This window comes from Eutrema salsugineum, unplaced genomic scaffold (genome assembly GCF_000478725.1).
Source record: "Eutrema salsugineum unplaced genomic scaffold, Eutsalg1_0 scaffold_13, whole genome shotgun sequence".
NCBI lineage: Eukaryota > Viridiplantae > Streptophyta > Magnoliopsida > Brassicales > Brassicaceae > Eutrema > Eutrema salsugineum.
In genome coordinates this window covers 8,512,109-8,533,631 of record NW_006256885.1, presented here as the reverse complement: position 1 = coordinate 8,533,631, position 21,523 = coordinate 8,512,109, and the positions used below count along the sequence as shown (strand labels likewise).

The 21,523-nt window shown below is 38.5% G+C and overlaps 5 protein-coding genes and 1 pseudogene across 6 annotated transcripts; 3 read left to right on the top strand and 3 right to left on the bottom strand.

The window, feature by feature from the left end:
• Window positions 1-596: 596 nt before the first annotated feature.
• LOC18024907 (polyribonucleotide nucleotidyltransferase 1, chloroplastic) lies at window positions 597-6,307 on the top strand. Its single transcript, XM_006408211.2, has 23 exons — window positions 597-989; window positions 1,204-1,272; window positions 1,422-1,528; window positions 1,631-1,673; window positions 1,748-1,831; window positions 2,017-2,081; window positions 2,184-2,340; window positions 2,452-2,508; window positions 2,587-2,700; window positions 2,793-3,056; window positions 3,158-3,232; window positions 3,407-3,520; window positions 3,652-3,744; window positions 3,930-4,108; window positions 4,211-4,394; window positions 4,472-4,519; window positions 4,633-4,705; window positions 4,858-4,931; window positions 5,019-5,126; window positions 5,210-5,304; window positions 5,374-5,491; window positions 5,572-5,613; window positions 5,714-6,307. The coding sequence occupies exons 1-23, from the start codon at window positions 714-716 to the stop codon at window positions 6,017-6,019; spliced, it is 2,745 nt and encodes a 914-aa protein (XP_006408274.1). The 5' UTR covers window positions 597-713; the 3' UTR covers window positions 6,020-6,307.
• Window positions 6,308-7,781: 1,474 nt separating this feature from the next.
• Window positions 7,782-11,868, bottom strand: LOC18024906 (cationic amino acid transporter 4, vacuolar). Of its 2 annotated transcripts, none has more exons than XM_006408210.2 (14): window positions 11,437-11,868; window positions 11,110-11,311; window positions 10,919-11,003; window positions 10,701-10,841; window positions 10,488-10,606; window positions 10,312-10,408; window positions 10,001-10,173; window positions 9,830-9,896; window positions 9,529-9,687; window positions 9,110-9,314; window positions 8,860-8,968; window positions 8,472-8,584; window positions 8,173-8,248; window positions 7,782-8,085 (listed from the first exon to the last, which is right to left on the bottom strand). In XM_006408210.2, the coding sequence occupies exons 1-14, from the start codon at window positions 11,576-11,578 to the stop codon at window positions 7,959-7,961; spliced, it is 1,815 nt and encodes a 604-aa protein (XP_006408273.1). In that variant the 5' UTR covers window positions 11,579-11,868; the 3' UTR covers window positions 7,782-7,958. The 2 variants fall into 2 exon arrangements, 1 of the variants encoding a protein (XP_006408273.1); XR_002900792.1 differs by having other exon boundaries at window positions 7,796-8,085; window positions 8,844-8,968.
• Window positions 11,869-12,370: 502 nt separating this feature from the next.
• LOC112088963 (F-box protein KIB4-like) lies at window positions 12,371-13,446 on the bottom strand. Its single transcript, XM_024159532.1, is given in 2 exon segments — window positions 12,371-12,622; window positions 12,625-13,446. Coding segments are annotated over 2 exon segments (1,074 nt in total).
• A 606-nt stretch (window positions 13,447-14,052) lies between these two features.
• Window positions 14,053-16,070, top strand: LOC18024905 (annotated as a pseudogene).
• An 89-nt stretch (window positions 16,071-16,159) lies between these two features.
• LOC18024904 (BTB/POZ and MATH domain-containing protein 4) lies at window positions 16,160-18,779 on the bottom strand. Its single transcript, XM_006408208.2, has 4 exons — window positions 18,311-18,779; window positions 17,226-17,574; window positions 16,866-17,148; window positions 16,160-16,762 (listed from the first exon to the last, which is right to left on the bottom strand). The coding sequence occupies exons 1-4, from the start codon at window positions 18,676-18,678 to the stop codon at window positions 16,440-16,442; spliced, it is 1,323 nt and encodes a 440-aa protein (XP_006408271.1). The 5' UTR covers window positions 18,679-18,779; the 3' UTR covers window positions 16,160-16,439.
• Window positions 18,780-19,053: 274 nt separating this feature from the next.
• Window positions 19,054-20,649, top strand: LOC18024903 (histone-lysine N-methyltransferase SUVR3). The gene is made up of 2 exons (XM_006408207.2): window positions 19,054-19,801; window positions 20,132-20,649. The coding sequence occupies exons 1-2, from the start codon at window positions 19,138-19,140 to the stop codon at window positions 20,533-20,535; spliced, it is 1,068 nt and encodes a 355-aa protein (XP_006408270.1). The 5' UTR covers window positions 19,054-19,137; the 3' UTR covers window positions 20,536-20,649.
• Window positions 20,650-21,523: the final 874 nt, after the last annotated feature.

Genomic DNA, 21,523 nt, shown 5'->3' with positions numbered 1-21,523 from the left:
AGTGGTCCGTTTTCAGATAAGAGATTACACCATCACAAAGATGCACTATGTAATGCACCTAAAAGCTACACAGAATATACAGTAAATACAGCTTCTATGATCTCAAATTAGCAACAAGGGTCTAGTTAGCCATATAAATCACAGGCGGAAATATCCAACACTAACTTAATTAAATCTTGAAGTATATACCATCAATTGTAGCCAGAGAAGAGAAACTAAAATTTCCAGGAATTTAAAATATGACAGAACAAGGAGAGAGAGCGAGAGACGGAGCACATTTGGAAATGATACCGAAACCCACCGCAGAAAATTAGCCGGAGACGCAAATATATCCAAAGCAGAATCCATCGTAGGAAGAGATCGCCGGTGAAAGTGTTTTTATTTTATTTTAATTGTTCTATGCCTTCAGATAAAATTGGCTCCGACCGGACCGGTTTATCCTCTCGGTTTGATATTCAGAGAAGGCTAGGCCAAGAGGTGGCCCACAAATTTTATGCTAAGACGCCGTCTTTTTCGGTTCTGGAAAAAGAAAATCAATTTGGTACAAGAACCGGTTTGGTTTAAAATCCCGGCACAATACTCTCGCTAGTCGCTACGCCTGAAAAGTAAACACAGTCACAGAGACGCTCCCGCGTCTGGCAAAGAACGGATAAAGTCTCTCTCTTTCTCTCGTTCCGTGTTTCGGGTGTGTATCAAAGAAGAAGAAGAAGAAGATGCTAACGAGTCCCAGTAACGCGCTTCACAGTACTCCACACTTCTGGCCTATTCGCCGGAGCAGGCTTTGCCGTTCCCGGAATTTCCCTCGTTTCCTCTCCGGCGGAGGAAAACTGTGCTCGCTCTCTCTTCTCTCCGCAAGAAATGGCGCTAGTAGATTTAGTGTCAGAGCTCTTGTTCGGCCAGATATTTCCGACGACGCTGACTCCGTCGGCGATGGCACTCTGGCTTTTCCTAACCACATTTCTGTCAAAATTCCTTTCGGAAATAGAGAGGTAAGTCTCTGTGCCCATCTGTTGAAGTTTGATTCGGAGCTGATTGATACAATTGGTAGTATTTGAGACCCTTAACTCTATAGTAGAGAAGCAAAGCTCGCTGCTTTTGATGTTTGTGTGTTGAGCTTTATTAGTTTCTTCTTACCGAAACCTTAATTTTTTCTTTGTTTCTGTCTTTTTTAAATTTTTTTTTTTTTGTTTTGGTACTGTATAGATTTTAGTTGAGACTGGTCTTATGGGGAGACAGGCTAGTTCTGCAGTTACGGTGACAGATGGAGAAACTGTAAGCCTGCTTCATTCAAATGACAAATCCTTAAAAACTCTTTTCCGAGTTCTTCCAATTTTATAATCTTCTGTTTAGCTTCTATTGCTTTCGGAAGCTGTGGTGGGTTCTTCACATCTAATTTTGAGTGTGTCTACTTGTCACTGTAGATTGTCTACACATCCGTTTGTTTATCTGATGTCCCTAGTGAGCCATCAGATTTTCTTCCCCTTTATGTTCACTATCAGGAGCGATTCTCAGCCGTAGGCCGAACTAGGTAAGCGTTTTTCAATCTTTGAAATCTTGGAGTATTTTACTACAAGAAAACCAGATCATAGCCTCAATGATGATTTATATGGAATTTGTTCTTATGGTACAGTGGTGGATTTTTTAAGCGAGAAGGGAGAACCAAAGATCACGAGGTATTTACTAATGCTTCACCATATTTGGTTTTTCCTACCTATTCAACACTTTTAACATGTTCCTATGCATGCAGGTTCTGATTTGTAGGTTGATCGATAGACCTCTACGCCCCACTATGCCCAAAGGTTTCTACCACGAAACTCAGATATTATCCTGGGTATGTTCCTTCTCTGTGGATTTGCTTTCTTTTGTCTCTGTATGATGGTTTATCATGTTTTGTGTTTTTCAAGAAAATGACTTGCACTTTTATAACTACTTAAACATATATGAAGATATGCATGTACTCATCTCCTTGGATTGGGTCTCCATCTTAACCGAACTGTTGCTTGTCTGTGGTTTCAGGTTTTGAGCTACGATGGGTTGCACGCACCTGATGCTTTAGCTGTTACATCTGCTGGAATAGCTGTGTATGTAGGGTTATCCCGTTTCCGTGTTTACATGTGTGAAGTTTTTTTTTTTTTTTTGTGTTGACGACATTGAGATGGCTTTGTAATGAATGTATACCACAGAGCTCTTTCGGAAGTACCAAACTCAAAAGCGATTGCAGGAGTTCGCGTCGGTCTTATTGGGGGCGCATTTATCGTCAATCCAACCGTGAAGGAGATGGAAGAATCAGAGCTAGATTTGTTTCTAGCTGGAACAGATACTGCTATTTTAACGATAGAGGTTAAGTTTAATCTTTACCTCGCAGTTTCCAAGATTTGCAAATTTTCCTCTTCGTCTTTTTTACCCTGACTTCTTAGCCCTTGCTTTTTGCAAATATATCCGGTATTTCAGGGCTACAGTAATTTCCTTCCAGAGGAAATGCTGCTCCAAGCTGTTAAAGTTGGACAGGTATTTTAATTGCAATTGTTTCAATTTTCTAAAGTCTGGATTAGGTACTAAATGTGAGGCTTTTCTATTTCTTACCAGGATGCTGTACAGGCTACATGCATTGCTATTGAAGCTTTAGCAAAGAAATACGGAAAGGCCAAAATGCTTGACGCTATCAGATTACCACCTCCTGAGTTATACAAGCATGTGAAAGTATGTTATATACTCCTTGTTTCTCCTTTTTTTTTTTTGCAGTGATGTTAGCTCGTAAATCAAATGCCAAATCGATTGTTTTCTGTACACAGGAAATTGCTGGTGAGGAATTGAACAAAGCGCTACAGATTAAGAGCAAAATACCAAGAAGGAAAGCAATATCGTCCCTGGAAGAAAAGGTCTTGACAATACTGACTGAGAAGGGATATGTCATTGATGAGGTAGCATTTGGAACCACAGAAGCACAACCGGATTTGTTAGAGGATGAAGACGAAGATGAGGAAGTTGTTCCTGAAGGTGAGGTGGACCAAGGTGACGTTCACATAAGGCCCATCCCTCGGAAGCCTATCCCTTTAGTGAGTCTCTTAACCTTTTTCTACATGGTAGCTTAAAACTGACATTTTTTCTTCTTCATTTTATTCTTTATGCTAACAAACTAGTGATTGCCCCTGTCTAGCTATTTTCTGAAGTAGATGTGAAGCTGGCCTTCAAAGAAGTATCGTCAAAGCTCCTCCGGAGGCGAATTGTTGAGGTATAGCATCTTATTTATTGGTATATTTACCAGTTACATATATAATAGGCGTTTTTCTTACTCCCTGAAGTATTTTATGAACTACTACTGTACTCTGCAGTAAACAAAGTTACCTTTTCGGAAAGTTCTATTGATTCCATTATACTTCTTTCTTTTTTTGTTTCCCATCCATAGGGTGGTAAAAGAAGTGATGGTCGAACTCTGGACGGGATTCGTCCAATTAACTCAAGATGTGGACTGCTTCCAAGGGCACATGGCAGTTCTCTTTTCACACGTGGTGAAACACAGGTAACAGAGAGATGGTGTTTTAGAGGAATTCCTGCGTGGATGTTTCATATTTCGATCCTTTGTCTTATCAGTTAAAGAAGGTGGTTATTCTCAGACTTTGGATAAGGAACATTATTTTATGATTCGTGTAGGCACTGGCAGTTGTTACTCTTGGTGATAAACAAATGGCGCAGAGAATTGACAACCTTGAGGGATCTGATGAGTACAAGAGGTTCTATCTTCAGGTCTCTTCAATATTTTTCCTTCTTCACTCTGTTTTTAGTTTATAGCGATTACTTCGAAGATTTTTTTGACACAATGTATAGCATCTAACCGAAATATTTCTAAGAAATTTCAGTGCTTAGTCTGATCATTCATTTTCTTGTTGAGCTTAGTGAGATTTTCTAAGCTACTCCTTGTGATGTTTCAGTACACTTTTCCTCCATCGTCTGTTGGTGAGGTTGGACGAATCGGAGCACCCAGTAGAAGAGAAATAGGTCATGGGACGCTAGCGGAGCGAGCATTGGAGACCATATTACCTAGTGACGATAATTTTCCCTACACAATACGTGTTGAAAGTACAGTTATTGAAAGCAATGGTTCTTCAAGGTTAGTTTTTTTTCCCACTATCTGTAGGATCTGCGCGTGCCAAGTTTGTCTGAGTGGTAGATTTGTGTTTTGGCTACTTAATTTGATCTGAAATTGTAACAGCATGGCGTCTGTTTGTGGCGGCTGCTTGGCTTTGCAAGATGCTGGAGTTCCAGTCAAATGCTCTGTTGCTGGGATAGCAATGGGAATGGTTTGGGATACCGAAGAATTTGGTGGTGATGGATCGCCCCTTATCCTTTCTGACATCACTGGAGCTGAAGATGCATCCGGTGATATGGACTTTAAGGTCAGAATAATATAAAGATGCTCTTAAAGGTCTTTGCATTGACGTGAATGCTGACGTTCTGATTTGTTTGTCTATAGGTTGCTGGCAATGAAGATGGTGTTACCGCATTTCAGATGGACATTAAGGTTATTATCCTTGTCTTAATCTAACACTGCCCAAATGGTTTTAAATGGCCATAGATAATTCTGTTGGTAACATCTTGTGTTTTTTTTCCTTCTTTTCTGTAACCGTGAACTAGGTAGGAGGAATCACTTTACAGATAATGGAAAAGGCTCTGATACAGGCAAAAGCTGGGCGTCGCCATATTCTTGGTAAGAAATTACGGGGTATTCATGAATCATTCATCTCAGAAGACAGCTAGAGTTCGGGAGTTATAGTTTCCAGATATTGAAACTGATTATCCTTGAAAAAAATGTATGCGTTTTGAGATGTAATTTACTAATTTTTTGTTCTCTCTGTGCAGCTGAAATGGCAAAGTGCTCACCACCTCCTACGTTGAGTCTCTCAAAATATGCTCCGTTGATACATATTATGAAGGTTTGCCTTCAACTCATTTTCCCAGAAGTACTCAGTCTAACGCCTTATGCCTTGAACTAAAGATTGTTGGCGTTTCATGTGCTGCAGGTCCATCCAAGCAAAGTATACTCTCTTATTGGTTCTGGTGGGAAGAAAGTAAAGAGCATCATTGAAGAATCCGGAGTTGAAGCCATTGATATGCAAGATGATGGAATTGTGAGATTTACAGAACTTTGCTTTTCATTGGTCTTAATGTTTTTGTACATAATCATAACCTTCTAACATGTCTCTTTGTCAAGGTCAAAATTATGGCAAACGATATGGCGAGTCTTGAGAGAGCGAAAGCCATTATCGGTGGATTGACAATGGTTCCAGCTGTTGGTGATATCTACAGGTATGTTTTTCTATACAATCTTTGTCTTTACATTGCATGGATTTGGAATCTGACCTTGCTTCTTACTAGGAATTGTGAAATCAAATCAATGGCTCCCTATGGTGCCTTTGTAGAGATTGCGCCTGGACGTGAGGGACTTTGCCATATCAGTGAGCTGAGTGCTGAATGGCTTGCAAAACCTGAGGATGTGAGCATTACCCATTTCTTTTATTCATATTTTATTCACACTTTCACATACACTCATCCACATTATTCTTGTCGTTTCAGGCCTATAAAGTTGGAGATCGCATTGACGTCAAACTAATAGAGGTCAGCGAGATCTTGCGTCTCTATAACTTCTAGACACATCATAACTAATTGGAAATGATAATTAGATGTGTTGTTGAACAAAGAAACATGGATAATGCAGGTGAATGAAAAAGGTCAGCTTCGGCTTAGTGTACGAGCTTTACTTCCGGAATCAGAGACAGACAAAGACAGTCAGAAACCACACCCGACGGGTGATTCTCCCAAAGACAAGGGTTCACCAAGGAAATATGTTAATGCTTCATTGAAGGACCGTGCAGCATCAAAAGTTGCATCAGGTGATGAACTTGTACTGAAGAAGAAAGATGTCAGGAGAGCATCTGGTGGTGACAAGCCAACAAAAAGCAATAGCAGTAGCAACGAAGAAGAGAGAAGCAGTTTAGTCAACGGTGAAGCTACAATCAGCTAGTGAAGGCAAACAGGATCAGTGTTCATATCTGTCTCTTGTGAAGACTCATTACGAATGGAGGAGAGTTTCTTCCAACAGAAACACAGGAGCGACTTGTGAAATCTTGATTCTTGTTTTTGTTTTGCAGAAAGCTCAGACGGCAAATTTGTGAGACAAGACAATTCGCAGATGTCTTTTCTTGAAATTGTTTTCTTAATGTTTCGTAGTTATTTATCTTGCAGCTTCTTGAAGCTGTGCATATGTATATGTTGGCAATTCTGGTGTGGAGGAGAATAACATTTTTGAACAGTGTCGTTGGCAATTCTGGTGTGGAGGAGAAATAACCACATAAAACCATATACTTAGCAAAAATGAGCTTAATTTATTTACAAAGAAAGTAACTTTATTCAATATTAAGCGTAAATAGTTATATACCCGGCCAGATACTCTCCAATTAACCAACGATATGGATAGGTTACACGTTGATTTTCCAAATTTTGAGCAGTAACCTATATTTACATCAATTCAAAAAGTTAGATAAATTATTATAACTCATATGTGAAATATTACAATCAGTCCTTCTCTTTCCATAGGAATGGATAGAGAACACAGCTCCTGAAACTTTCTGCCATCCAATGCCACAACCATAATAAGAAGCGTATTTGATATTTTCTGCAATGCATCAAAAGCTTCATGCACTTGTCCGCTATCGTAATAGAATTGTACTAAGTTGTGTGCCGCACACTCCTTGTCGGTTTGCTTCTTTGGATCCTCCACGCGGGATTCCTTCCGGATGAGAACCTTTTGCTCATCGGCATAGAGATGGAAGACAAAACCTGAAAATAATCAGATAGAATAATTTATTACCATTGAAACTCAAAAGTAAACTGAATATATAGGTATTTTCCGTTCGTATTTTTCTTAGCTTAATTTTCCGTCGAATTGATGTTAGTTTTTTTTATCTATTTAAAAGAATTCTAATAGTGAAAATTTGTTGGATTGCACAAATTTTGCAAATATTCAATTTCATAATGTATAAGTGTCTACAATAATGGACTTCAAATAACAAAACAGGATTTTCTATCTAATCTAAAGACTTCTAATGATGAGAATTGGTTGGATTGCATAATTTTGCAAGATATTGAAAAACACATCTATAAAAATAAAATGTTTCATTTCATAGCAAAAAGGATTTTATTTTATTTTAATCATTTTTATGAATCTTTATCCCAAAATCATAACCAAAATTAAAATTTTAAATATCACAGAACAACATAAAAAACTAGAAAATTTTATTTTATTTTACAATAATGGACATCAAGTAGCAAAAAAGATTCTCTATCTAATCTAGATACTTCTAATGATGAAAATTTATAAGATTGCACAATTGCATGATATTAAAAACACATCAATAAAAATAAAATGTTCTAATTCATAAAATGTGTTAAGTGTCTACAATAATGGACATAAAAAACAAAAAAGTATCTATAAATGTTAATATTATTATTTAACAAAACAAATAAATAAGTACAAACAAAACAAATAGCTCTAACACATAAAATTTTCTAGTTTTTTATGTTGTTATGTGATATTTAAAATTTTAATTTTGGTTATGATTTTGGGATAAAGATTCATAAAAATGATTAAAATAAAATAAAAGCAAAAGAAACGAAATACAAATATCAAACGTAATGAACTTACAAAAAAAATAACAACAATAGGAATAAACTGAAAAAACTGTTTATTAATATTGTAATGTTTAATTTTGTTTTAAGTACTTTTTAAAAAATCTGTGTAATTTTCTTTATTTTTATTTTCATTTGAAGATACAATAACTAATAATATTGAACCTACTAAAAATTAAATTAAAAAAATAAAGACAAATATGTCTGTATAAATCTTGCAAAGAAAGAATTTCCAAATTTTTCTCAAAATGAGAAATAACGTGAGCACTGCAATATCAGGCAAGATGATCTGTTGTTGGAACGTAACCCGCATTGTTCAGTAAGCTGTGAGACCGGCCATAGAAGAGATAGATCATGCTTCCAATAAGCAGCCATACCAAGACCCTGATCCATGTCCCAGCTCTGCCATTACAAAGACCGACAATGGTTTAGAAACATCCCAATATCTTGAGTCATACACATTCAAGATGGTCCATGAGACTCACTTACCCAATGTTGATGATCAAGTAGGTGTTGATCAAAATGCAGAGAACAGGAAGATATGGGACAAATGGGCAGAGAAACCCTGAGAGATAGAATCAAATCTAGAATGTCAGTAAGCAAACACGGTTCAATTATAAAAGGAAAAATATGACTCGGAAAAACTCCCTAAATGTGTCCTAACTAGTTACCCAACTCATCAAATGTATACCAGTATCCAAAGCTCAATGATGGCTTATATTCAATTGATTTCTCATTTTTTTTGTATGAATAGAAAAAAAAAGGCATAAATAAGCCTCAGGACGTACCTCCTTTGTGTCCAAAGTTGTGCCTTTCATCATCCTCATCGATGCATCCAAGAGTAATCAAGCTACCAAGCAAGATGGCAGCACTGACACCACATATAGAGAACCGAGGAAAACTGTCAAAGGTCAAGAAGATAACACATTAGAGGATATAACCTTTACAAAGATAGAAACATATAGGTCTTTCAACACCGTAGTTGAAAACTGTTTCACAAACAGGCAGGACAGGGATTTCTACTTGAGCAAGCTTAATCTCTTTGACATACAAGTAGCCGTAATGTCATTCAAAGCTAATCAACCAAATTGAACTCTTTGTGTAAACATAATTAGACGTCTCGAAATATATGCAGGGATAGTAGGATACTACTAAGATACCAGATGATGAACTGACATTGGAAGACGCTCAGCAGAAGCTGCTGAAGCAAGGCCTAGTACACCTATGCACACAAGAGCTATACTCCATGCAGCAACTTTTCTTCTCTTTCCAAAATACTTTTCATCTGTTCAATCAAAAATTAGCGTTCGAAATTTAAATTCCTTAAATGCAGATGAAAGGCACTAACGATTGAGCACATGTTAGTGCAGAGTCATCTTAGTAACATATACAAAGGGTAACTACGTGAATAAACACATTTTAGTACCTCGAGCTGTTTCATCGCCAAGTAGAGGGGAATCAGAAGATTCTATAGCATCCACAAGAGAATTTTCAGCTTCAGCTCTACTTTCATCGGTATCAGTCCAAGCTTGAGAGGAAGATGATAAGGGAACTCCATCTGGTGGTACATATCTAAGAACTAACACACAGGCTGCTACGGCAGTGAATGCCATCAGAGTGCCTACACTAACCTGTTACATAAATCACCGATGTGAGCTACTCAGAGAAGGAATTGTTATCGTAGGGAAGTGACTTTCCACCTCTCTCAACTCATTATGTAACACCAATTTCCACAATCTATACTAATCAAAATGAACCTCAATTTTCTGTTTGCCACTAATTATTGTACGTGAAATCATTCCAATAGGACACTGAGACATGTAATGTAGGCAAAGATGAGCTTACCATCTCAGACAACTGTGAAACATCCATGAAAAATGCGAGCGCAGCAGCCAGCACACCAATTGCAATTGTGCTTTTCACTGGTACTTGGGTTCGTGGACTAATTTCTGAAAAGAAAGCTGGCAACAATCCGTCCCTAGCCATTGCCATGAAGATTCGAGGCTAATAAAAGAAATCACAAAGCACTGTCAAAAATGACATGAGTGCATATACCTAGCACTGAGCTAGTTTTACTAGCTAGGAAATCTCATTTACAGAATCTACTGAGCTTGGGGTTTTCGAAGGAGTAAGATATGGTTAGTACCTGAGCCAGAAGCGAACCCAACAAACTCGCGCACAGAGCAGTTATTGCCCCAGTGGTTAAGATGTAACTGAAATATATAGAAAGAGTAAAGAGAAAACGCATCAAGAAAAAAGTAAAGGAAGCTCATGGAATCGAGAGAAATTTGCGTCTCAAGAGATGTATCATGCTTACGCTGCCCATTGCATGCCACTGTCTCCAAATGCAGAGGAGATAGGAGTATCAGGATTCAAAGAATAGTATGGAACTAATCCAACAATAACCACAGATAAAAGCATATACAGGATGCAGCATATCAGCAATGCAATCCCGATGCCCAATGGAAGATCCCTTTGAGGATTTTTAACCTGTTGTGGCAATACCAAAAGTTTTAGAGCTTAACAGAGAAAATTGGCGGAATTATTAAAGAAAGAGTTCACAATCCTGAGACCAAACAAGGATAATATTTCGAAAAGAACGAGCCTACTATTCAAAAAACTGTGTACCTCTTCAGCCGTGCTAGTTACGGTATCAAATCCGATGTACGAGAAGAATACTACAGCAGATCCGGCGAGTATCCCATTTAATCCAAAAGGAAAATACCTGTAAAGACAAGAAGTAAGCTAATAATTTTTCGACACAAAACTAAGCTCAATGGAAGAAGAAGAATATGATTAATTACCCACTCGGAAGATCATATCCAACCCATCCAGTCTTGAAAGCTAAATATCCACCAACTACTATGATGAAAACCAAGGTGCAAACATTCACTGATGTTACAATTGCTTGTACTAATGAGCTCTGTGAAGACAAAAAAAATAAACCCGCACTGATGCTGTTAAAGGATCTAATCATCCTGAAGTGAGATTCATTTCAAAGGTTTCAAATGAGGTACCTCCTTTATCCCAAAGCATAGTAGTATTGTGACAATCATAATCAACAGTGCTGCACATGGATCAACCACAATACCAAGTCCAGGTATGGTTTGTCGGGCTAAGAAAACAGGAAGATTGTCCAAGCCTCCAAAGAAAGATGCCTATAACAAAAATACCGGTCAGAATAAAATCCACAAGAACCAAGGAATTACATATAACTCAAAAGGAATATACATACCAGATTTGGAGTTATGCCACGGGCAATGGCCGATCCACCAATTGTATAATCCAACACCAGTGCCCAACCAACCAACCAAGCAACCCTATGATGAATTAAGAACATCGAGAGTATCAGCTTTAAGACTAATTAACAACAACAGGCAATGAATGTTTCAGTAGTTTTAAGACATAAAAAAATCCATCTATTACCCTTCTCCAAGACATATGTATGCATAATGATAAGCACTCCCAGCAGATGGACAGCGAGAAGCAAGCTCAGCATAACAACACGCCGAGAGAGCAGCTGCTACTCCAGCAATGAAGAAGGAAACAGCAAGAGCAGGTCCTGTGTGTTCTCTAGCTACTGTTCCCACTAGAATATACACTCCTGCTCCAATTGTTGTTCCAACTCCTGACAAATTAACAGTGAAAGGAACACAATCATCAACATCGATAGGAACAAAGAAATGGGGTAAAAGGAAGAAATTGATCGATTCTATTAACAAAAATTGGGAAAAGTTCGGATTTTTCTCATACCAATAGCGACAAGGTCAACGGCGGTTAATTTCTTGGCGAGCTGATGATGATGATGACCATCGTCAGTTTTCAGCTGAACAGAATCAACTTGTTTCCTTCTCACAAGACTGTTCAAACCCCATGAACCACCGTTCTCGTTCATATCAACCAACCCACAGACGAAAATAAAGAAAGACTCCACAGACGGATTTGATTTTCCAATAGCTTCAGAGCCAACACATTTGGTTTCTCTGCCAGAAAATCCAACAAAAGTCAAATCTTTTTGCTCTTAAACAGATAACTGAATCCAGATGGTGTATCGGAGCCGGAGATACTTGGAGAGGCTTGCACGAATGTAACTTTTGTGAGATGGTGAATCAAGATCCTCGTTGGTAAGATTCTCGAACGGTTGGTCAGATGACGTTTGTGATTTGTTTGTTTTTCGATACACGAATTATCCTTTCAAACAACTCCTGAGTTGTGAATTATCCTACGAAATTTGTCTAACCTCAAATTATTAACATTTACAGGTTTTTTACTTTCTCTCTTCCTTTTTTTTACTCTAAAACTCACAATAATTTTTTTAAATTGAAGATCACATTGTATGGCCATTTTTAGCTAAGGTAAATGGTCTAGCTAAGGATTGGATAATAGCATATAGATACATGATATCACCATTTTAAATGACAACATAAAAGCAAGATTTGTTTCTCTTTATTGAAAGATTTCTGTGGAGATTTAATATCAAGAACACAATTTCTGTTTTGATAAAAATAGCACATTCACAATTATTCTTGACTTCTTGTCAATTTATGTGAATTATTAAAACATGATGAGTTTTACAAGCAAAAAGATTTTATAGAAATTTAAACTTTTTGGTTCAAAAAAACTAGCAAAACTCTGTTTCCACAATCTAAATAGAAAATGCCAAAATATGAAACTTGCTATTGTAGATTTAATGCAACCATCTTCCACCAAAAGTGGGGAAAAACCAACGAGCATCCTTAAAATGTATTGGCGAGGAAGCAGTTAGATGATCAAACACTTGGATAACCTTGCCGGTATTGATATGGTAGACGCATAAACGGTTATCATCTTTGCATAGACTAAAATATATGCAATTTCTCATAACTCCATCTTTGGCTGCAACCGTTATCCCTAGATCCAAAAGCAATACTTGGTCCCCTATAGAGTTGGTAGATATCCATATGCTGATGATTTCGGATCCAACTTGAAGACGTTGAAGATGCGTCTCCCGGGAGATAGTTCCACGCTTGCAATGATCAAAATTTCTCCAGACAAAGTCACAGCAATATTGTTGAGATGCGGTCTATGAAGGAAATTACGCGTAGGTGGCAAACTTGCACATTCCATTGGAGAATCACTGCCGGAGAAATCAACAACAGTGACGTTTCGAGTGGTACCAAGCACGTAAAGCTTACCTTGTTTAAACACCATATCGACGCAGCCAACTTCATGATTCTTAAAAGGATTGAGCAATTTCCAGGTTTCTTGATTATTATCTCCTTTCTTGTAATATGCAAACGAGCTAGCAGAACTCCACACGACTAAGTAATCTCTACTTGTTTCATCAACCCACAAAACGGCACTGCCTACTCTAACGTCCTCGAATGATTCCATAGACGGAAGAGGAAGCCTCTCACGAGTAAACAGATTCACAAGATAAAAATCGGATCTATGGACCAACATCAGGAACCAGCTTCCTGAACTAGCCAAACAACGACTCGTAGCGAAATCAAACCCGAGATGATCATCTTTTATCGTGTAAGACTTATGGTCAAGAGGATCGTACAGCTTACATGAATTACCGTCCGGAAAAAGGATGATCCATGGAGTTTTAGGGTTTGTTACTCCCATGCATGATTTCGAAGCGGAATACCATGCAGAAGAGACGCATCTGGCTCGATGAAAATCAACAAAGCTCAAACGTTCCAAGATCGATCTAATCACGTCATGGACAAGTATCGGCTGCTTTGCATCGCTGCATGTCTTTTCCTTGGACTCGATCATTATCATCATCGATTAGCTAGGGTTTTGTTTCTTCGGTTCTTATTTATAGGGACGTACGAGGATAAATAACCAGAGTTGTTGATTTTACCGGTTGGACCGGAACGGTTTTATAAATCATATGCCAGAAATTGGGAATAACTAAACGAGATAAATTATACTATGAGTTATGAGTTCGGCTATTATTTTTTGTCGACTTCTGAAATTTTCTTTTATATTGTTGAAGTTTTTATCTAAAATGGTTTGCTTTATTAATCTGAATTGAGTAAAAAGCTCAATTTTCCCACAGATTTGGAAGCAAACTTCAGTTTTAATTGATTTGAAGCAAACTGGTGTTTCATTTTGCATCTTGCAAATGTCAAATTCTATATTGTATTTCGTGTGAGCTTATTTTAAATTTAAAAATAATTACATAATTACATAACGGTGATTCGATATCGATGAGAGAGTATATATCTCTCAAAGATAATTTACCAATATTCTCATGTGATTGCATTCCCCCTTTTTTTAGGAAAATTTATCCTCTCTAATTCGTAATTTTTTTTCTATTTTTCTCCAAGTTTACTTTTTCTTTGGTTTGGTTAAATAAAAGCCCTAACGCAGTTGACTATGATCACAAGTCCACCAACGAAGGAGATGATCGTTTCCGACGAAAAGACAAGCGATTCAAAGCGGCTGAAGCTTGTCCCCGAGCTGGTTAGGGTTTGATTCTAATTAGAACAGATAACTGAATTTGAATTGTTTCGAACAAAAAAAAAAAGAGGGAACTGAACATTATTTTTCTTCTGTTTTTTGATGGTTGACACAGAACCCAATATGGTCCCTGGAGGACATAAATATGGTGAAGCCCGGAAAGGTTCGAACTTTCTCGCAAAATTCCCTTAAAAATGACAACTTTAATTTCTGGCAGAAGAACGAAGCTTATATATATTCACTTCTTTTTGTTTTATGAATTTTGTTTTGTTTTGCAGATAATAATCAAAGGGAAGGCAGTTTCAGGGTGTGGACGCGAGATAGAGAGGCTGGAAATATCACTGGACCGGTGGAAATCGTGGGTGGAAGCTTCCGGAAACCAAGACAAGAAATCGGCATGTATGTCGTTTGAAGCTGAAGCCACTATTGATGATGATGATGATGATGTTTCACAGTCGACCATCGATGTCATCGCCAAAGAGATAAAAGTTAGGGCTATAGTGAGAAATTATAAACCACTATCATCATCATCAGAGCAGCAGCAGCAGCAGCAGATGCTTGTCCCTGACCTGATTCGATCGGTCTTGGAACGCTTGAGCTTTGCAGAGTTTCATACAGCCAGGTCCATTTCTTCAGATTGGTATTCCAATGCAGAATCATGCACCAGACAGAGCCCAACTCCATGGCTTATCCTCTTTTCAACTAGTCATGATCATTTGGACGACAACATCAACAATGTTTCATGCAAGCTGTTTGATCCTCATGAAAACAAAACCTACATAGTAAGAGATCTCGGGCTTGGTTTTCACAACAGCCGTTGTTTGGCTAACTCTGGTAGCTGGTTCCTGATGTTAGACCATAGAACCAATTTTTATCTTTTGAATCTGTTTACTCGAGACAGGATACGTCTTCCTTCTCTGGAATCAATTGACGGATGTCAGATGAGGCTTGAGAGGGTTTCTGAGACCGATTTCTTGGTGAACTTGTATTATGAATCTTCTGGTAATTTTTCTTGTGGTCAGATCAGAAAAATTAGAATAGGCAATGCGGTTTTGTGGGTAGATGAAAGAAGCAGAGATTACTTTGTTGTGTGGAACCTTGACTGCTTTTTTGCATATCACAAGAAAGGAGATCATAACAAGAGCTGGAAAGTGTTTCAGCCTTTAAAGAATCAAGGCTGCGTCCATATGGTGTTTAAAGAAAGCAAGCTTTACGTGCTTAGTCTAAGTCGAAACATCACTGTTTATGATTTCTCTGGTGGTGGTGATGATGCTCCAAAGGAATGTGCGAGTTTCCCATATCAGGGTTTTCAAATTCGTGACAAACAGCATTTCAACGATCTTGCTTTAACTTTGTCCGGAGAGGTTTTGATCATCGCAGGCAGAGTGAAGCTCCCAGAGATATGCTACTTCGATGTCTACAAGATGGACCCACAAACATCAAAGTGGATCAAAACCTCTTCTTTAGAGAACGAGGCATTGTTTTTGGATCTAGGAACAACGGTTGCAGCTGAAGATGGACTTGGAAAAAATTGCATATATTTTAGTAATGATCAGTTTCATAGATACAATGGGATTAGCATATGCTCTGAAAATAGTAGTATTTGTGTCTACAATATTCAAACCAACAAGGTTGTCCAAAGGTTTCCACACCTTGCCGCTTCATCTCCAAAGCTTTTCAAGGATGCTCGTTGGTTTTTCCCAACTTTTGGTGGCAAGTGGTTGCTTTAAAGCTGATCAGGTTTTGTGTTTGTTTTTTTTTGTTAGGGCTTATTATATTTCTTACAAATTACTGTTTACAATCAAAAGGGCATAAAGACTGTTGCCAAGCATTTATCAGATTTTTTTTTTTGGTTTTTAATCTCTGCAAAATAAAAAAGATTCTTACATGTGAGTTTATATTGATGATGAGTGGTCTATATGTAGTGTGAGTGACTCCAATTATTATGAATAGTAAAAGTTACTCACATTTTGAAATGACAAAAACCTAAGCAAACTTGTTTTATTAGTCAAAGCTCCCTACATAAATTAAAAGCAGCCGTAATATTATATGTATTCAGGAAGTAAAGTGTGTTCATGTTGAATAGGATTAAAACGTTCTTACATCAACGACGAGTGTTCAGTTGATTATAGCGACTCCAATTATTACAAACAACATTTTACCATCTCCTATGATCCTTGTCTCTGCAGCTCTGTCCAGCCACAGCATCCGACCGTGGAAACACCAAGTTACAAGATGTCAAACACCAATGTCTGATCCTACCTCGGCTTACTAGGATTCTTCTCCTTTGGCTATTTATTAGCTCAATCTTCTGCCATGGGGTCATCACTGTTATTGTTGTTGTCATTATTGCTTCTACCGCTTGCATTAGCGTTCACGAGTTGAACCCAAACACTCTGACTTCTCTCTCCTCCTCCTCCATTGATATCTCCCCAATTCTGTAGTTGCCTTCCGCTTCTCTCATTTGTGTCAGCTCCACCGTCTGAGAATTGTGCCCACACGCTTCTCGTCTTCCCTCCTCCTCCGCTTAACTCCTCTTCGCATCCCGCAACTGTTTTCAGAAGCTCAGACTGAAGTGATGGGCAGTGTTCCCTTAGATAGTCAAACCCATCTGACCTCATAACAGCTGTTGCATCATAATAGCAAACAAGCAAAGCAAAGGGTTATTGCAAAATATATTTGGAGTTTTGGTGCGGAAGCAACTTCAGATATGAGAGACATTTATTTACCGATGAGATTTTCCGCTGCGAATTTCAGACAAACTGATTTCAAGGCTGAAGCATTGTAGCGGTCAGCAAGGGCTAAAATGTTTGCGACGGAATCTACTGATATATCCTTGCACAGCACTGACTCGCACATTAAACTGAGTCTAGGCAACTTGTATTTATCAGCGGCTCCTAACAGCTTTGCAGCTAATGTGTCCGATGCTGACGGACCAACAGATGAACCGGAAGATGATGATGACTCTGCATCTTCGATGAGAGCATCCTTGTATATGTAATGGAGCAAAGCCTTCACCGAAAAGTGCATCAAGAATTAGAGCAAAGCCAACACATACTCTATGTCAAAAACGTTGAGAGAAAGTTTACCTTGAAAACCTTAGGTTCCATGTCAGTAACTTCGATATCACGATCTTCTTCTTCTTCGGAGACATCAAGAAACTCGCTTTCAAAGACAGGAGATCGAGCAGCCAATACCAACCTGTGGGCACGGAACTTTTCACCAGAGACATTAAAAGTAATATCTGAACCGTCCTCATTCTCCAGAAGCATCCCAAAATGAGATCCAATATCAGATTCAGGGACATGAATAGAATGTAACCGTGGGCAATCTATTTCTGAGACCACAACGCCCACGGTGCAATTAATTTTCAAACAATCATCCTTGAGGTAATCAGATGTTTCCAGCAAAGTTCTTCTGAAAAATCGTTTGTATCCCCTGCAAACAAACAAAACTGAATAAGAATCTGCTGAGGAAACAGGCAAGTACAGAGAACTATGAGGGAATGGACGCTAACAAGCAGAGAACAATTTAAGGGTCTATCTAATGCAGAGTCAAATCCAATGCCAAAGACCTTCAAGAAGGATCCAGCAGACAATGATTGGAATAACTCACAATGGTATCATCACTTCATATTGAGTGAGTGCAAAGGACTACTAGGTTGCTTAACCCATACAAACGGCATAAAACCTACCCATGAACAGATTCATAAAGAATATATAGATATTTGCTTCAAGTGCTCTCTTTCTGTAGGTCACAGTTTCAAGCAAGCCCAAACAAAAAAAAAAGCTAAACAGCCTCTAAAACAAACTATAACACAAAGAAAAGAACTTCCGTTTGTCTTCTCACTTCTGAATGCTCTCTCACCACCCATCTTTCAATTCCATATTGTAAACTCATAGCTACTTGTCACACAAAATATCAAATACATTGTAAACTCATAGCTACTTGTCTTGAACAATCAACACCCTTTTTCTATCCCAAGATTCCAGTTTTCATGAAACCATAACACGTTCAACAGATAAGCGTTAAACAACTGACAGTAAGCTAGAATAGTAGAATCATATCTTGCCAGAAAAAAAAAAAAAAAAAAAAAAAGAGAGAGAGCAGAATTCAATTGAAATGTTCATCAAACCCTAGCAAGAGCTAAAGACAATGGGAGACAAAGACAAACCACATGCTCCCGCGATACTTGAGGGTATATGGACCACTCTCAAGAGAACGATCGAAGTGGCTATGGACCTTATGCTTCCCTTTCCCGCTCTGATCAAGCAACGAAAGCTCAAAGAGAGCCCTGACATCGGTGCCATCGCTGGCCAGAGCAATGAAAACGGAGACGTAAGCCGAATTATCCTCCGGGTTCTTGCCGTCGGGATAGAAATAGATTGCCCACTGGTATCCACCGACGGTGAAAGTGTCACTGGCGATGTGTTTTCCGATCCCGATTCCTTTGGCCAGCGAGTATCCCTTGATTGTGAAGCTGTGCGATCCGTTTATCGTTTGCGTGACGGAGAGAGAAGTCGTCGTCGGTTGCGACGGCATTTCCGATTATCCGTCGTCTTCCCCTTCTTCTACGAATTATTCTCCGACGGATTCTCTTACTAGTTTTCTCCCTTTTTTGTTATGGTTTTTTTTTTCCCTGGGAAATTGAATGAGAGAGAGATAGAGATTAAGGATTATGTAACTTCACAATTAGTTTAATTAATGAATGTGTTTTGTCGGAAAAAAAAAAAGAAAAGAAGAAAGAATGAGAGATAGAGAGAGAGAGAAAGACTTTTCAACACGGCTTTTAGTTAGCTCACTGACACGAACGGTCGGAATAAAGATTAGTAGAGATTACTTACTTAGGCACCGACGGTAATAACAAAACTAATAAAAAGTCATTGACTTAATCCACTTATCATACCAGATAAACCGAACCGGAGTGATAAACTATTGTTGGGTCGTGGTTTTGTATTTGACTGGAATCAGGTCAACACAAACAATTTGGGGGTTAGAAAGATGGAGGGATCACAGTCGAAGAAGCCTCGTCTCGGGGAAACCCAATTCATTATTCCGGCCACCGATCCATTCCTCCGATGTGCGAGTTTGATTCTTCCATGGCTAAACCCTCAAGAGCTCGCCGCCATCTCTCTAACTTGCAAAACCTTATCCATGATTTCAAAATCACTCACTTCCGGGCGATCCCTCGACGCTACACGGTCCCTCGAAAACCTCCCTGTCCCGTTTTGCAACGCCGTCGATTCCAAACGTTACGCGTATTTCATCTACACACCGTTTCAGATTCCCGCTTCCTCTCCTCCGCCGCGCCAGTCGTGGGGATCCACCGTCGTTAGCCCTGCGATTAGAGTTAAGTCAGTTCTTGACTCAGCGAGTGAACGCGGACGGTTTGGGGTGAGTCTAGTGGACGAGTCAGGAGAGAAAAGGTATGGATGCGAGTGCCAGAGATGCGAGGAAGGATCCTGCGCGTGCTTATCACTCGCGGGCGTGGAGGAGATAGCTAACGAATGTGGGTCGGGTTGTGGGTGCGGGTTGGATTGTCCGAACCGGGTGACCCAAAAGGGGATTTCGGTTCGGCTGAAGATCGTTAGAGATGAGAAGAAAGGTTGGAGCTTGTACGCTGATCAGCTCATCAAGAAAGGCCAATTCATCTGCGAATACGCTGGTAACATTTCCCCAACAAGCCTTTCTCAATTGGCAGTGATCGTTTTATTGCGAAAGTTTATCACTTTTTGGATATGTTTTATCTTGCGAATTAGTAGTAATGTTACTTCACAAATCCCAAAATGCTAGAACCATATTGATTCCAGAATAGTGTAGTGATCATATGTATTGCAATAGCTGAATTATTTTGGAAGATGAAAATTAAGTTCAAGGGAACATGATTAGATGAATATTAGCATTGGTTATTAGACATTAACATCGATAGCATAGGAGTTTTACTTCGAGATCAAAGATAAAAGGCAAATCTTGATTTCGGTTTCTCTTTTTACAGGGGAGCTATTGACAACGGAGGAAGCACGTAGACGTCAAAATCTCTACGACAAACTCAGATCAACACAATCCTTCTCTTCAGCTCTTCTGGTCATACGTGAGCACCTCCCTTCAGGAAAAGCCTGTTTAAGAATAAACATCGACGCCACGAGAATCGGGAACGTTGCTAGATTCATAAACCATTCTTGTGACGGCGGAAATCTCTCCACAGTTCTGTTGAGAAGCTCAGGAGCTTTGCTTCCTCGGCTCTGTTTCTTTGCAGCAAGGGACATACTTGCAGCCGAGGAGTTGAGTTTCAGCTATGGAGATGTCCGTCTCACTGCCGGGAAGAACAGGGACAACAAGTTAAATTGCTGTTGTGGTAGTTCTTGCTGTTTTGGAACGTTGCCTTGTGAGAATACCTGATTTTTCTCATCATCGCCTTCTGGCTCTATCTGTCCTAATGTCTAAATTCGAGTTTATGTTACTAGCAAAATACAAACCAGCCAAAGCAATGAAAACGGATACATAAGCCGAATTATCCTCACTTTACTTCCTCAGCTTTTTTTATAGGGCTTTTGGTTATTCGACGTTTGACCGTATTGGCCTTTTCAGGAAATAAATATAATACTGTAGTAAGAAACTAAGAATTTTGGTCATACCAAACCGTGCTTCCATTTTAATTCTCATGAAACTAGACTTATAATATTTAGGCTAGATTAAAAACAATATAAATTGTTAAGAGAATGTGTAGGGTTATTTAATCAATGAGAATCTTTTCAATGGAAATTTAGATAACGTTTATAGTTCCGTTAATTAAAGAATGATGTATAAAATTATATATAAATAAATTTGACAAATTAGTAAGGAAAAGAAAAGGGAATAATGTTGTGAAGAAAAGGAGCACGACGGACATGAAGGTTGGTTAGCTTCCAAAGAACTCCACACGAAACGGTCAACACGATTCTTGTGCCTCTCTTCCCTCAGACATAAACTTATACACACCAACACATATATATACTTATGTATCCATACGAATACGATACTTAATTTATACTTAGATGCTGCTCGATCGTATACAGTTTGTTATTAATCATTGCAATCCTACACTTCTTACTCTTAATCTTTTGTGACAACGGAACTATATATTTTCTAATTTGGTCTGCTTGAACTTCTTTTTATAAATAATGTGAAATTTTGTTATAATGAAATGCATGATGCATCACTATTATCTAAGATATAAGGAAAAAACTTTTGAATGCAGCTTCTATTGTACTTAGTCCTCTTAAACACTTTTCGTAAAAATATTTTACTATGAACTATAAACAAGCACTAACTGTTGATGACTAGGTTTTTTGTGTGCTAAAACAACTTTTGAGATTAATTTAGTCCTTGAATCGTACAGAAAAAGATC